Raw genomic sequence first — 14,956 nt, forward strand, 5'->3', positions numbered from 1 at the left:
AAAAGTCGGGCAGGACAACCCCCTCCTCCCCCCCTTACACCCCCCCCCCCCCAAAAAAAACCCCTGAGGTTTGAAGGTGGTCGACAAAAATTATTGTTACATGCAGTGAAACTTCAAGCAAAACGGGAAGGGGTAAATAAAGGTTAAAGAAAGGCAGGAATGTCAATCAGGCAGTGGTTTAGTTTGCTATCCTACACGTGGGAAAGGAAAAACAATGAGAAAAAAATATGAAAACAGTAGAAGGGGCAGGTAAGGACGGAGCTTTAAGAGGTGTGCACCCAGCGTTACGATGCTACACTCTTAATCTGGATCCACATAAGATCCACTTAGTAACTGGAACTTTTTTGCAAAAAAGTTCCACTTATATATTTGGAACCGTGTTCCATATACCCTGAAAATGTAAGTGGAACAGTGCACCACATATTTTTGCAGCTAAATTATCTGGATCGGCGTTCCAAATAAAAGTATACGGATCACTGTTCCAAATAAACGGGTAGTGTAAGTTACTGGAACACTGATCCACGTAAAATGATTATGGATTTATCCGGTGCGCCGTTCCAGGTACCTTCAGACCAGCTGTTTATATAAAACGGTGTTCCGATAGACGTTGAGAAGCTGTCTATGGGACTCCACTTTTCGAATATATCAGCTTTCCTGTTGGTATAAACTGAGGTCATTTGCCAGGCTGGCGGATGCATAGGTATCAGAAGGAAACCGCAAGCACCATTCTAACGCAGCCTTGACATATGGCCCACAGTGATACCAACAATTGGAAAACAGAAACCGCCGCAGCAGTGTGGTCCCTGACAGTTCCCAACAGTTGCCTATCGGAGCACAGTTTGATATAAAAGCTGGTCTGAGATACCTGGAGCGGCACACAGAGACTTTGGCTTCATCCGCCGCATCCTGTTCTGGGTTTTGGCTGCATGTAAAAGAAACAAGACTCGCATTAAAATACACACCAAACCAACTATTAGCACTGATACAATGCTTTTCAAAACACAAAGCAAATTTTATTCGCTCGTATTATAGCGTACATTTGAGATACGGAGACATATCGGTTTCCACTTGTGCAGAAAATGACCAGCGTACAGGATCAAATACGAAAACGATATCAAGTGGCCAAAATGATCTAAGTGGCATTTTCCTATTTTCGCTAATATTTACCATTCTTTTTTGCTAAAAAGCATGGGTAATAAAGATGGCTTTAAGCGCAACCGCGTCACAAACAGACTTGTACATCTACCCTCGCACTAACTCAAAAAGCATTACACAACAGTGAGCATAAAATATGCTGTTTTATCACATGAAATCAGGTACCGTAATGTTTTAATAATAAAAAAATTACAGTGTAGTGCCATTAACTACATTAACAGGGAGATAGAGTAGCTGCAAAGGCAGCCTGCGCTTTGTGCCAATAATGAAAAATTGCAAAGGAAAGCACGACTTCAGTTTTGCAATTGACATGCCACTAGCATCTACCAATCATTTAAAAGATTACATATCTTTCCAGGTAGGCTTCAACGTCTAAAAACAGTTTAAAACCCTAAATAGAGTGACCACATCAAGTCTTTCAACAGAGCTTCCAACTTAAATGACACCAGGCCACTGTTAAATGACCAAGAACTCTCTGCAAAAGTCTTAAGAACTCTCCAAAGTCGCATAAGTTTCAGGAGATTATGAAATATATGGCGAGGAGGATGACCACATCTTGATGTGACAACGCAGGCGGAAAATCCATGACGTGTTTCTTGCAGACAATATTTACGCTGCCATTTTCTTCTCTCAAAATAACTGGACCTCGAGAATAACTGGACCACGTCATGTACCTTTAAGGAAGGAAGAAGAAAATTTTGTTAGACGATGGCTTTAAATGAGTGAGTTGCTTAGGATACCCCTTTTATAGCACAGTAATTGATTGAAATATCAGCGACTTCTTGGTTTCTTTTCTGGGAATGCTGCTAACAATATACAAAAAATATTAGCACAGACTGTCAATGGCCGTTCTCTAATTCTGGAAAGCAACCGCACTGGGCGTGGCCGTGGTGCCGTATTATCACAGCAGCAACTCTCAATGTGAAAGCAAAATGTATGCAAAACTTGAATGCAAAATAATAGTTTTTTTGTCCACATGTTGCAGCATCCGAAACAGGCTGAATGTGAAGGTATTTCCCAATATTGGAGTTCACGATTTATTTTTAACAGTAAGATTTTGCTACAAAGAAAACTACCACAAATTCAGTCCCGCAAAAATAAAATGCCAGCTTCAATAAACACTACCATAAATTGAGTCCCACAAAAATAAAATGCCAACTTACCCAACTAAAATTAAGATGCAGGCGTTCCTGGCAGGGCCTCCTCGGAGTGCATTTCCAGGAAAGTTTTGCCAACGTGTTCCCAAAAGCTCTTACTGTCGTTTTCACCTACAGGTCAAGTTGTCACTGAAATGGTGTTCCGAAGCCATTACGTATATTGCAACTACATAAAAAGGGACCATCAAAGTTCCAGAACTGGGAGTGCGTACTTACTTGTAGAATGCAATGATTTCATCCCGTACAACGGCTTTCATGTGTTTCCTTTTTGTGAACACACGCCTTCAAGAACGATGAACACACGCCTTGAAGAACCAGGAAAATGGCAGTATGCATTCCTTGTTCCACTGTTTAAAGTCCCGGTCCGCCCTATTTCCTAGAAAAAAAATACAGTATAAAAATATCGAAGCATAAATTTACGCTTCCCTCTAAGAAGGGAGTACTACAAGATCTCGTACAATGCCTGATTAGTTGTGCTAAACTTTATTTTGCAGCACGATCCCTGGTAACGTTTTCAGGCGAAACAATTTTAAATATAAAAATATTTGAACTTTTTTAGGCTCAGCTGTCATTGCTCCATGCGGAGTGGTGAACGTCTGTATAATACGCAACACTCAAGAGGCACTCTTTCGTGGCTTTGTGACTTCCACAATGCATTCATAATCTGCCACACTTGTCACGACGACGCCTCGGCGTGCCGAATATGTCTTCAGCCACAGTGAATGCCACAGCCATGATTTCAGAGGTATATGTAAGGAATGGAAATAATTCGTTTTAATTTCTGTTCTTCAGACAAGGGAAAACAATTGTCGCAAACTACCAGTGTAGAGACAAATGTATTCACAGTCAGCCATCTGGACAGGTTATACAGATCGAATACAGAATGTAGCAATCTGCTTTCGCAGTATATTTTCTAAGTTCAAGGAAGCACAGAAATGGATTAATGTTGGGTGCACACAGTGATGCAAGAACTTATCACCTGAGCGTTGTCGGAAATTATTTCGACTCTCGGGTTACCACCGACATTGACGGCATAAAAATGCAAGAGTGGCTTATTTCTAACGCGGTTCGTGAAGCAGCAACCACTAATTATGGATATTGGATAATTATCCTGAAGTCTCAAGTTACCACTGACATTACCAGCATAGAAACGGCAGCACACTTTCTATATACCCGCTGCGTGTTTCCTTCCACATTTCTTCCCCTCTACAAAAGGAACGTTTGTTACTGCGGTACTGCTAAGACAACTGTCCCTTCCATTTCTCTACACTTCAGGCAATGGTATTTAAAATAGATCATCTCAACTGGTCAAAGGAATTGGAAGAAACATGGAACATAAACATGAAACATGGAATCATGGAACAGATAAACGTAAGATTACGCCTTGAAAGCACATCAACACAACTCGAAATAGCGTCTACCTTGCGCACAACGGGCAAGGTTGAAGACTCCCGGTCTGGTAAGCACAGTAAATGCATTCTACTCAGCAGACTAACACAACGCCGCAATTAACACGCAAGTTTTAAAAATACCAATAAATCTAAGGACGGACGCTCCGACAAACTTGCTTGGAAGTTGTACACGTGTGCACGCGCGATTATCGCGAGCGACTAAACCCGAGAAGATTCGCTACCGCAGAGATACACAACTAAGCAAAGCCACACAGTAAGGGAAAATACAATCATGAAACGCGCAAACCAGCAACTTCCTTATAGCAATGGCTAACGTACGCAGTCAGAAATGTCCGGCCGACTCTGACCCACGAACACGGAAGTTTTGGTAAATTACGGCTGCAAATGTTTCTCCAACACAAAATGTTACACGCCGCGACCACAAGCATGGACGACACACGAATAACGGGCAGAGAAGCGGTATGTTTATCGGAAGCAGTTAACAAGGATGTCACTGAACAACAACCGTTACCAGCACATAAATAAGCAGCACTGACCTTTTTTGCACCTCCTGGCAAAACTCCACTTCGTCGAACAGGAAATACAGCCCGGGGATATGAAAAAATTCGCAGTTGCACGCCGCAATCAACCCAATCAAACTGCTAACGGCGCTAACGGTTCTCGCCAGCGTGACCGCGAATTTCTTTAGTAAATATCAGGCGCATCGCGCGAGCAATTGAGAAACCCGTTTGGGAATGCCACTGGTGGCGCTGCATGCGGAAGACCGTAAAATTAGCGGAGGGAATCCTGGAAGATGGGAGCGCTGCTGTCGTTCAAAGTGTTGACGCAGTCCCGATTTTCATCCGTCGTCGTCGTACCCGTTGCAGCCCCACTGTACCGTGAATCAACGCAAAAACAGCTCTGCCGTGCTGCTGCTGACGCATGCGCATGGAATGCGCTACTGGAGTGGCGGTCTTTTCCTCATGGCTTCGGCAAACTTTCGTTCTCGCGGAGGCTTTGGCGATGCGCCCGCATAAGAGCTCATACAAACTCGGCACACGTGATGGCTTTTATTTGATTCGGAAAACGGGCATATCCGTCTAAGCGGACGTTTACGCCCGCTGAGGCCGAAACAAAGCTCAGATAATAGCCGCGTTAGCGCGAAAGTACTGGCTAAAGTTGTTTCTCGCGGAGGGCCGTGAGTACGTGCGATATCCGAGCTTAACTATGGATGACAATTTCTGCGTTACTGTTTACAATGAACGCAAAAGGGCGTGGCTTCATTTACTGCTTTTTTTGACAACAAGCCTTTCCGTAGTCAATAAAATATACTGCGACGCTCTTAGATACCCACGTTATATAGAGCTACTTACAGCTAATTCGCGAGTAATAATACATCGGCCCGTTTCCCAGCCCTTTTCCCTCCTGAACACCAATACTACAGGAAAACAGCAACTGGGGAAGCAGCTGTAGAAGGCGGATCATTCAATGAACTTCAATTACTATGACAAGACACAACAACAGCAAGTTAACTCTGCACATTTTTCCGTTACTGCACAGCATAATTAGGAATTACAATGTCATTTCAGCATTAATACATACAAAATAATGCAGGTATCACGTGGTATATTTAGTTGTCCAAGTTTAGTTCCGTTCACCCAGTCAACCGCTCCCTGCAAAGAGGCTTTTGTTTTTGCTTGTGGAAATTAAAAGGGACTCACCTGTTAGCATTCCTATCGGACTTACTACGTCATGACCAACGGCCTTAAAAACCATCGCGCACCAATACGAATATTTTTACAAATACATACCGATATTCACAACGGCCTAGTTTGCTTATTTTATATATATGTCGCTTCTCTACTGGAAGAAAGAAATAAAACTCTCGCGTGGTAGACCGCTAGCGCCTTCCAGTGAAGACTGGATAAACCAAAATGCGTTTCTTGTTTTTTTTTTATTTCTGCAAAGAAATGATATACAGCAGACTCCCGTTAAGACGAACCCGATGGGACGGTAAAAATGTATTCGTATTATCCGAAATTCGTCTTAAGCGGAGGTGTATTGCATTGTGGACGTTACAAGAGAAAAATGTTGTGGTTCTTAATCAGTGTTCGTTTTAACCAAGTTCGTCTTAACGAGGGTCTACTGTATTTCTAGAAGAAGCAAACCGGGTCATTAGTGTCATTTTTGTGAATTCGTAAAACGTCTTGTATCGGTACATGGTGCTTTTGAATTAGTAAGTCTCATGAATTTGCGTCATGAATTAGTAAGTCCCATATCAATTGGATCAGGTGAGTCACCCTTAATAGCATGCACGAGACGAAAAATGCTAACGAACATCCAAGCATATATAACTGCATGCGTGACATGCTGCGTGCAGTGTGAAATGCGGCACAGTCGGTTAACACTATGTATTTACCGCATCAGGGCATAAATAACGTGGACTAAGTACCTATTTTACAGCAAATTGTAGCCATTTATACTTTCCTGTAAAGCACTTAAAATTGTGCACGCACTACAACACAGCGAGCTGATGGCTGAGCATTGAGCAAAAAACAATGTTTCTGCGACGCTTTGTGGACCAAATGCAGAACATGCAATAGTCTCAACAACTATATATATTTCTTTATGAGGTATCCACAAAAGCCCAATGAATTCTTCAGCACTACCGCGGCTCTGTCCCAAACGCAGAATGAGAACCTGAGGACATCTGGTCCTTCTCAAATTCAAGTCATTGGTGATTTCAGACGTACTGCGCGTCTGCAATTAGCAAAAGACGATATTCACTAAAGCGGTTTGAGCGCCGCAGACAACCTGAGAGGGGTTCGTGGAATTTCTATTTTCGCTAAGATACCCTTTTCTCGCACCTTTCATGCTTTGTGCGGTGTTGTTATAGCAGTGGACATATTTTTTTCTGTCAAATAACGTCACTAAAAATACGCCTCAGCCGTCTTATATAAGTAAACTGCTCTAAGGCAGTTCCATAGATATCGACGAAGTTTATTAAATTTTATGTGGTGCGTGCGTGTGTGCGTGTGTGACTGCATGCATGTGTGTGTGTATGTGTGGGTGCGCGGGTGTGCGTTCGTGTCTGTATCTATGTCTGTGGGCGTGTGCGTGCAAGTGCTTGTGCGTGCGCTTGTGCGCCAAAGCGCGTCAAATATATATGTGGTTCATTGTTCCAGTTAATGCACGATTCAGTGCATACTTCACTGCAGCGCACAAGTTATGTGGAACAAGACACGAGCAAAAAATATACAAAAGCACTGTCCAAAATTTTTACTGGGACATCAGTGGAACAGTAACTGGAACGGCCGACAGCACATCCCCTAATTTATTCGGTTCCACATAATAACCACAAACCTAAAGAAAACAAATGCACAGTTCCAGATAAGATCCACTTATATCTCTCGTTCCAGTTATTCTTCGTTTAGATCCAGATAAAAATATGTGGATCGCCCCGTTTAACTGGAACTTACATGGAACCAGATTAAGAGTGTATAAACGATAGAGTTGAGAGACTTCATAAAGCGCAGTCTTTCTCGAATTCCTGCAACAACTATGTCAGGAAAATAAGTAAGACAGAGTTGAATAATTATTATAACGGAAGAAAATTGTTTCTGTCTTGATGTTCCACCATCGACTTGTCGCTGCCGGACGTTTCAGACCACGGTGGAAGAATCTATTCTTCCATCGCGTTCCAGACTGCCACCAACCGTTCCATACAATTGTCGAAATGATTTTACTGCTTCCGAAATTCCGTATTCGGCAAAAGTTCGCCGAAAGGTGGCCTTGTGTGCTCCGTGAGCCGAGCATTATACACAAGAGCGTGACGTGCAAATGTGAAGGAAGCGGCCACGGCTGGATGACACGTTAGACCGCCACACACCCACACTTCATGGTCATGTACAGCGATAATTCGACCCCGTTGGATTCCAACTTCCACTATCTATGTCTTGATGCAAGCGCTCTGTCTCTTGGGCCTCTGAGAGTTTAGAAGAACGGAGCAAAAACTGCTGCTAGCAGTTGGTGTGTAGCGCTAGTGCGCGTTCCCACGCTCGTTACGAAATTTCAGCTGTTGAGATAAGTAAAATGTTTGTCAGTTTCAGTCAGTCAGTCAGTCAGTCGTCATTACAATCAATCAATCAATCAATAAATCAATCATCCACAATTCACATCCACAAATAGTCATCAGATCATAAGACCATCTGGTCATAAGGCTTTCAGAAGGAACAATCTGCGTAACAAGGCTCAAACGACTATATATATATATATATATATATATATAAAAACGACCTGAGCCGGCATCACTGAAAAGCCGCTCCAAGCCAGTTAAGCAGCGTCGCAAAGCCGCCCTGAAACAGGCATTCCCAGGTCTGTCTGCAACGATAAAACTGTAGTTCTTTCAAGTTCTTCCGGGGCAACTTCCGTTGTCGATCTTAAGTTGTCCTGCTTCCGATGTATTTCTTGCTTAATTTAGGCCTGCTTCAGATTTATTTCCTGAATTACCTCCTGCCTGCGCAGAGTGGAAGCGCGGGGGAGGAGGCAGCAGCAGCGGCGGCCCGCCGTCGGACGACGCGTCGTCGGAGGAGCCGAGCGGGAGCAGCGGGAGCCCCGCGCCGGTCTCTTCGTCGGCCACCGACGACGGAGTGGCGGCGCGCTGCGGTGGCGACGCGGACGACAGCAGCGACCGGTCGGTCTCGCCGCCCGAACAACCGCTGGCACTGGACGGCCGCTCGTCGTCTTCGCAGCGCCGGTCGCCGCTCGACACGCTGGCCAGGCTCTTTCCCACCAGGGTGAGGACATTACTCACGCTTTTCCCCACTGCCCGCGGGCCGCTTATACGCATGCCGTGACTACATCTTAAGTGACAGAAACTAGGATATGCTAGAGTACTCGCACAGTGGCAAGTTTAGGCCGCTCGTCGTCTTCGCAGCACCGATCGCCGCTCGACAGATGGTAAGCGTGTACACCGTCACCGGCTGTCACCGGCAAAGGAAGCTTATATGCCTGCCGTAACTATAACTTACATAAGAGAGACAGCGATTGGCTGAGTACTCGCACAGTGGCAAGTTTAGGCCGCTCGTCGTCTTTGCAGCAACGATCGCCGCTCGACAGAGGGTAAGCGTGTACACACGGCTGTCACCGACAAGGGAAGCTTATATGCGTGCCGTAATTATAAGTCAGGTAAGGGAAACAGGGATTGGCTGGAGTACTAGCTTGCACAGCGGCAAGTTTAGGCCGCTCGACCGAGGGTAAGCGTGTACACACGGCTGTCACCGGCTAAAGGGCCGCTTATATGCGTGACTTAACTATAGCTCAGGCAAGGGCAATAAGAATTGGCCAGTGGGCTCACACTGTGCGCCCTAAGGTGGAAAGTGTGAACATACAAGCATCACTGTTTTGGCCAATTTAGCGAGATAGTGGGTAAAGATTATGTGGAAACCTCCGTGAGTGAAACAAATGGTGCAGCAATTTTCATCGTCCCCTCGCTATCAAAATGGAAATCGATATTTTCTATCTATTGAAATTCGATATCAATATTTGAAAAGTTGGCGCAGCTTGCACTTAGTGGTGCAAGGCTGGAAAAATACTAGAGCCGGCGGCCCAATTCGTGGGAGACCTGGCTGTAGCACCTTACATGGGTTTCCGAACTTGCCGCTCAAAGTTCTCCATGATTTGCAGGCACGATTGTTTTCTCCGCAGCCTTTCATATCTCTACCAAAGTAGACCACGTTAGCGCGCGCAAGAACCCGCGGCGCTCGGCTTCGCGAACTCGGCATCTGTAGCGCAAACTCGGCGACGGTGCTGCCCACCTCGGGCGTGAACGCGTGTGAACTGGCAAGGAGAACAGCACGCGAGAAATCACGCCACGAACGCTGGCCAGAGTGTTCTCGAAGGTCGAGCTGGCGGACGCCGGGCGCTCCTCACGAGGCGCATGCGCACGTGCGCTTGGTCTGTTTTCTTGGTATTTTTTTTCAGGCAACGCTATACGGCGGAACTAAAAGATCAAACAGCTCTGCTGTTAAAATAAGAAAAGTCGATATCAATCATCACTCTACTTCCGGGTGCAGGCTTGACAGCTGCAGCGGTCGCCTTACGCTAAGAACGCCTGCCATCCTGGTAGATAACGACTGAACCGATGAGGAAAACCAAAAGTAATCTAAATTGAACATAAACAAAGCGTTCGTAATCATACAATTCACTGCCGCAGAAAATCAGTGGTGTGTGACAACCTGTCACATGATCGCCTCTGACATGAACGCTGCTACAACCAGGATAAGAGCACCAGCTGGGTGAGGGTTCGTCCTTGCCGGTGACAGCAAACATTCGGAAGAAAACGGTTCCGATTTCGTTTTGAGTGCAGGCGGTCGAGATCGGGTTCCCTTAAATAGCAATGAGCGGCACATGCCACCTCCATACGCGCAGGGCCAGGCGTCTCTGGCGGCCGTGCTGGACCGCTGCGGAGGCGACGTCCTCCAGGCGCTCGACCAACTGCTGCTGCAGGAGCCTCCGCCGCCGCCCCCGCCGCCGCTGGACTACCGGCGGCCGCCGCCCCACCACCCGCCGCCGCACTCGGCCACGCTGCTCGGAGCCGTGCCTGCCTACCCGGGCCTGTTCCCGCCGCCTCCGTCGCCCGCCGAGCACGCCAAGCGGCTGGCCAGCCTCTGGGCACCGCAGCAGCAGGCCGCCGCCGAGCACCACCACAAGAGCGGCGCGGCCGCAGACTGAGCGGCGCCTCTCCTCTCGCCCTCGTTGGCTCTCCATCCTCCCTCCCCAGCAGCCTCTTCCATCCACCCACCGCCGTCTCAGTATTGCAGGAGTATTATGTTACGACGACCCTACTGTCCCCCACGACCACCCAGCTGAAGTGTCGAGGGTGGCGGTTGACGAATGCCTTCTCGAAGTAATAGTATTATAACTGAACCGCGAGCAATCCCTTTAATCCGGCAGCGAGATTCCGTTTCCTGGTGGGTACAAGCCCGCCACTTGCTGCACGCACGCAGCGCCATCTAGTGACTTGGTTTGAACGTTCCTTGCATTAGTTTACCAGGTGGTTACCACCACCTGGTAAAAAGCCCTACTGTTCAACCTCGCTAGCCTACAGAGAGAGAGAGAGGTAGCGAAGTCGAGAGAGAAATAGAGAGAGAGAGAGAGAGAGAGATAGATAGATAGATAGATAGATAGATAGATAGATAGATAGAGAGAGAGAGAGAGAGAGAGAGAGAGAGAGAGAGAGAGAGAGAGAGAGAGAGAACATTTCTTTCTGAAGATTTCGGAGGGTAAAACAGGAGGGTAAAACCGGCAAGGCCGGCCATCCTATTCCGGTAGGCCACGTGTTACGGCCGCTGACCTAGCCTGTTCGACCAGTGCAGCCAAAATCACGGATTTGGGCGCGCATACCTAGATCGGTTCGAGCCTCGGGCAGTGCCCAACTTTTGCAGGCCCTGTAACTTTTTTTACTGTAAAATGTTCCCTTGGCTCCACTGTATGCTTTCTTCTCGTAAGTAAGGGTAGTTTTGTACATTTTAAGTCGGCTTAGGGGCGGGGTGCGGCACCCCAACACGTTTAATCAACTGCCTGCCTCGCACCAGACGTGCCTGGCTGTACCTACCTCGGAACGGAATATCACAATCCGGCACGCTACTGAGTGAATGGGGGCCATCATAGCTCTGAAGTGGATATTTGGGCATGTTGGTTTGGCGAGATTAAGAGAAAAAAGCAGCGAAGCCGAGACGTGGACAGAAGTAAGGGTAAACAGTGTTGCTCTAGACAGTGTCAGCACTCGTGCGTGTCTACCCTTCTTTGTGTCTACGCCCCAGTTCCGTTGTTTCGTCTCTTACCGTCATAGCTCCCGCTTGAAGGTGGAGCCATTGGTGATGTAGATTTGTCGTTCTCGGAGACGGATAGAGAAGCGTAAGGCAGAAAATTAGGCTAGTTAGGAATACTAGCATTTAAGAAGGAACTAGGAAAGAGGAGTGAACAGGACAGGCGTCACGGATAGACGTCACGGATAGACAGGCGTCACGGTTGGACGTCACGGATAGACGTCACGGATAAACAGGCGTCACGGATAGACGTCACGGATAGACAGGCGTCACAGTTGGACGTCACGGATAGACAGGTGTCACGGATAGACGTCACGGATAAACAGGCGTCACGAGTAGACGTCACGGATAGACAGGCGTCAACGGTAGAGAAGCTAAATTACTGTGGTGGAGACGAAAACAGAGTTTGTGCACGCCTCAGAAGATTGGTGTCTGCTTCGTAAAACGGCAACGATGTTTCTTAATATGTGAAGGGATATATACCTACAAGGTGCTCGTAACTCTGACAATAATTTGCGCACCCGCCCCTCTTCCCCCGCAATCGGGCGACGTTTTGTCGAGCCGTCGTAAGCTATAGATGGGCGACGACATGCGTCGCTGTCATTGCGCATTGCCTGCGGCACGCCATAAGAGTATTCCGCGCACAACGTCTTACGGATGCTTGACGTTTCGACTGAGATTGTACTCAAGACAAATCCATAGCGGCGTCTAAGCCTGGGATTCGCCCAATGACTCCAGTGCACGCGAAAACGCGGGAAGGAGTAGTTGCCAACGGTCCCAAAACTATCGGTCAAGTTTAGCGGAGAACTAAGCGCAGGCGATAAAAGAAGTGACGCCGCGTCATGACTGCAACGTAGTATCCAGTTTACATGGGCTGTCAGTTTCGAATAAAACGCGAACAATGTTAAGCCGACAGCTATACACCATTTTCCATAAGCAGCCGGGAAAGGAGGAAAATACTCTCAAACCAGTTCTCTCGGCGGCCGACCAGTGTTGCCTGTGTGCGCTGGGCTGCTAACATCGCTCGGCGCGGTGTGCTCCGCTGCATAGTTCAGGGGTATTTCGCACCGCGTGCTTAGTTTTTGCGGAACTTTCAATTGTTTTAGCCAATGCTGCGATGCCGTTCAAGGCGCAAACGTCGCTTGGTCAGCACTGCGCGGTGGTGGGTTATAACAACCAGAGAAAGCGAGAAACACGTCGCTGACAACACGCATGTGCACGACACTGCCTGGAGAAAATGCAGTGTGGTTGCGGCATGTTTTTGTTGCATCGCTTCCCAACACACACCGAGTTGAGATATTGGTGGATGCCGTTGATAAATCACAACGACTTTGTACCAACGACCAACTCCAGGGTTTGTTGGGTGCACTTGGACGGCAAGCAGACGGAGCAAAATCCATTTATCACACGCAAAGCTGCGACAGGGAACGGAACCCCCTGAAATGTTAGGAGCAACTTTATTCTTTACAATACAGCATTGATTGATTGGTTGATTGATTGATTCATTATGGTGTTTAACGCCCCGCCGCTTCATGGGTGATGAGGCGCGCCGTAGTGGAGGGCTGCGGGTTAATTTTGACCACTTGGGGATCTTTCACGAGCGCCGATACAATACAACACTACAATAACTTCTGGTTCCTTGTAGTCAATTTAAAATACCATATATTGTTTGGTCATTACAGCCGATTGGCATTAAACAATCCCCTTTTCATCTAATCTAACCTTTAAAATCACGGCGTTTCGTTTACTTTTTTTCAGGCCAACGCATTACACTGCCAAACAATATGAAAGGATAACTTTCTCCATCGCACACTGCTGGTCGATAGCAGGATAAGCAGGCAGCCAAATGTGGAAACGCAGCTCGAGATACGCGTGAACGCCGCATTTGGAAAATAGCTCAACCTGTTCACAACGCGGTCAAAGGAAAAGCTTCTAATCCTTTTGCGTTGCCACGGAATCTAAAGTATTACAATTACAAAACAGTTACTGCTGGTCGCGTAAAGCATTTGTGGTGCAAGCAGCGGTTTCACAAAGGTGGGCTCCGAGCGACAGGCCACATGCGCTGCGCAAAGTTAGGTCAAATATGATCACGATCTTGATCAACCAATATTAACTCGCCCGAACGTCAACCCGTTTGCTCAACCTTCGAATAGTTGTTTGACTGGTTGTGCGGTCGTGTTATTTTTCCGCCCGGGTAATTTCGTTTCGTAAGTAACCGTCATAAGTCTAGTTAAGAAAGATTGTATTACATTGCAATGTCAACAGCGTAGCAATCGCCTCGTCGAAAGTCCATCGCGAGCACGGATCACCGTGACCCACATTTGCTGTGTGCGCTCCGCATTCGACGTCCGCGCTTCCGTAAACATGACTAATCGGGGAACATAACAAGCACGGTGGCATTGAAAACACGTATTTACTCCCCGATATCGATTTCTATGTCAGTCGGTGCCATACCAGTACGTTTGCATCGCGGAACTGCGGAGCACCACCGGCACCTGCTACTGCTGCTCGCAACAGCCGGGGTCGGAATTTCCCGCTCTGGCAGCAAATTAAGACCTAAAATCCGTCCGCAGATGATGAAAACAAAACAGAACACCCACACACAAGCACTGCAACCGCTAACTTAACGCCAAACCACTACGGTTCACTCGGTAATGCACGGATACCGAGCAGACGCACGCAAAGAACGGCGCACTTAACAGCCCAGCGCGGAGGTTTCGGCGGTCGCTTCATAGACGGCGCTAGCGTCTGGTCAGAAAAAGCAAATGGCGGCGCCCACCTCTAGCAAGGAAAATGGTGTATAGAGCGAGACTATTGTTGTGAGGGCAGAAGGAGCAGATAAGGACACGTGGGCAGCCCAACCGGCCAACCGGTTGTGAAGTAATAGCGCGCTTCTTCGGCGCTTGTCGCCAGCCGCTTGGTGTATTCGTTCGCGGTACGCGAGCTTTGGAAGTGCAACGATGTCAAGCACGCAACGAGCATAGCCTTTTCGGGCCTTTACCGTTACAGTATTCACTCCCGTTTACCCCCACCAGGTGCTTGAGCAGGCGAGTGTGCCTTCCGCGGGATTGCAGACATGTCGCTGACACGTGACCGTTATCTACGACATCCGCTAAAATACGTGGACAAAAGGCTTCAGCGGACCCCACACGCCCTTGAGCATGACACCTTGAAATGAAAACTCTTGGGAAGATAGTTGTTCGCGATGAATATCAGCGTCGGACAACACTGCGTCCCATCCACATGATCATTTTTTGACCACTAGTCGCGAACAAAGCGTGCTGTTGACAAATAACTAGGGCGCATTTGCTCACTTTCTGGTTTTACTAGCACGAAGATCCAGATTACAGAACTTTCTCAGTGTGCCGTAGAGCTTGTTTACCCCGTATACACTTCCGGCGGGGTTGATTTTTTAGGCCCTCTC

At 47.4% G+C, this 14,956-nt stretch overlaps 1 protein-coding gene and 1 long non-coding RNA gene across 2 annotated transcripts in view; one reads left to right on the top strand and one right to left on the bottom strand.

The window, feature by feature from the left end:
• LOC144162058 (uncharacterized) overlaps positions 1–10,563 on the top strand; it is a 40,775-nt gene extending 30,212 nt beyond the window's left edge. Inside the window, exons 2-3 of the mRNA XM_077692571.1 lie at positions 8,228–8,499; positions 10,133–10,563. Of these exons, the coding sequence (XP_077548697.1) occupies positions 8,228–8,499; positions 10,133–10,435 (575 nt within the window). The 3' untranslated portion in view covers positions 10,436–10,563. The remainder of the gene's footprint in view (positions 1–8,227; positions 8,500–10,132) is intronic.
• On the bottom strand, positions 1,027–4,750 carry LOC144162057 (uncharacterized). Its single transcript, XR_013320592.1, has 4 exons — positions 4,261–4,750; positions 2,529–2,688; positions 2,319–2,441; positions 1,027–1,829 (listed from the first exon to the last, which is right to left on the bottom strand). It is a non-coding gene; the product is annotated as an uncharacterized LOC144162057 (long non-coding RNA).
• Positions 10,564–14,956: the final 4,393 nt, after the last annotated feature.

The sequence above is a fragment of the Haemaphysalis longicornis genome, unplaced genomic scaffold (genome assembly GCF_048455015.1).
Source record: "Haemaphysalis longicornis isolate Haplotype H1 unplaced genomic scaffold, Haemaphysalis longicornis Haplotype H1 scaffold_12, whole genome shotgun sequence".
In the NCBI taxonomy this organism is placed as follows: domain Eukaryota; kingdom Metazoa; phylum Arthropoda; class Arachnida; order Ixodida; family Ixodidae; genus Haemaphysalis; species Haemaphysalis longicornis.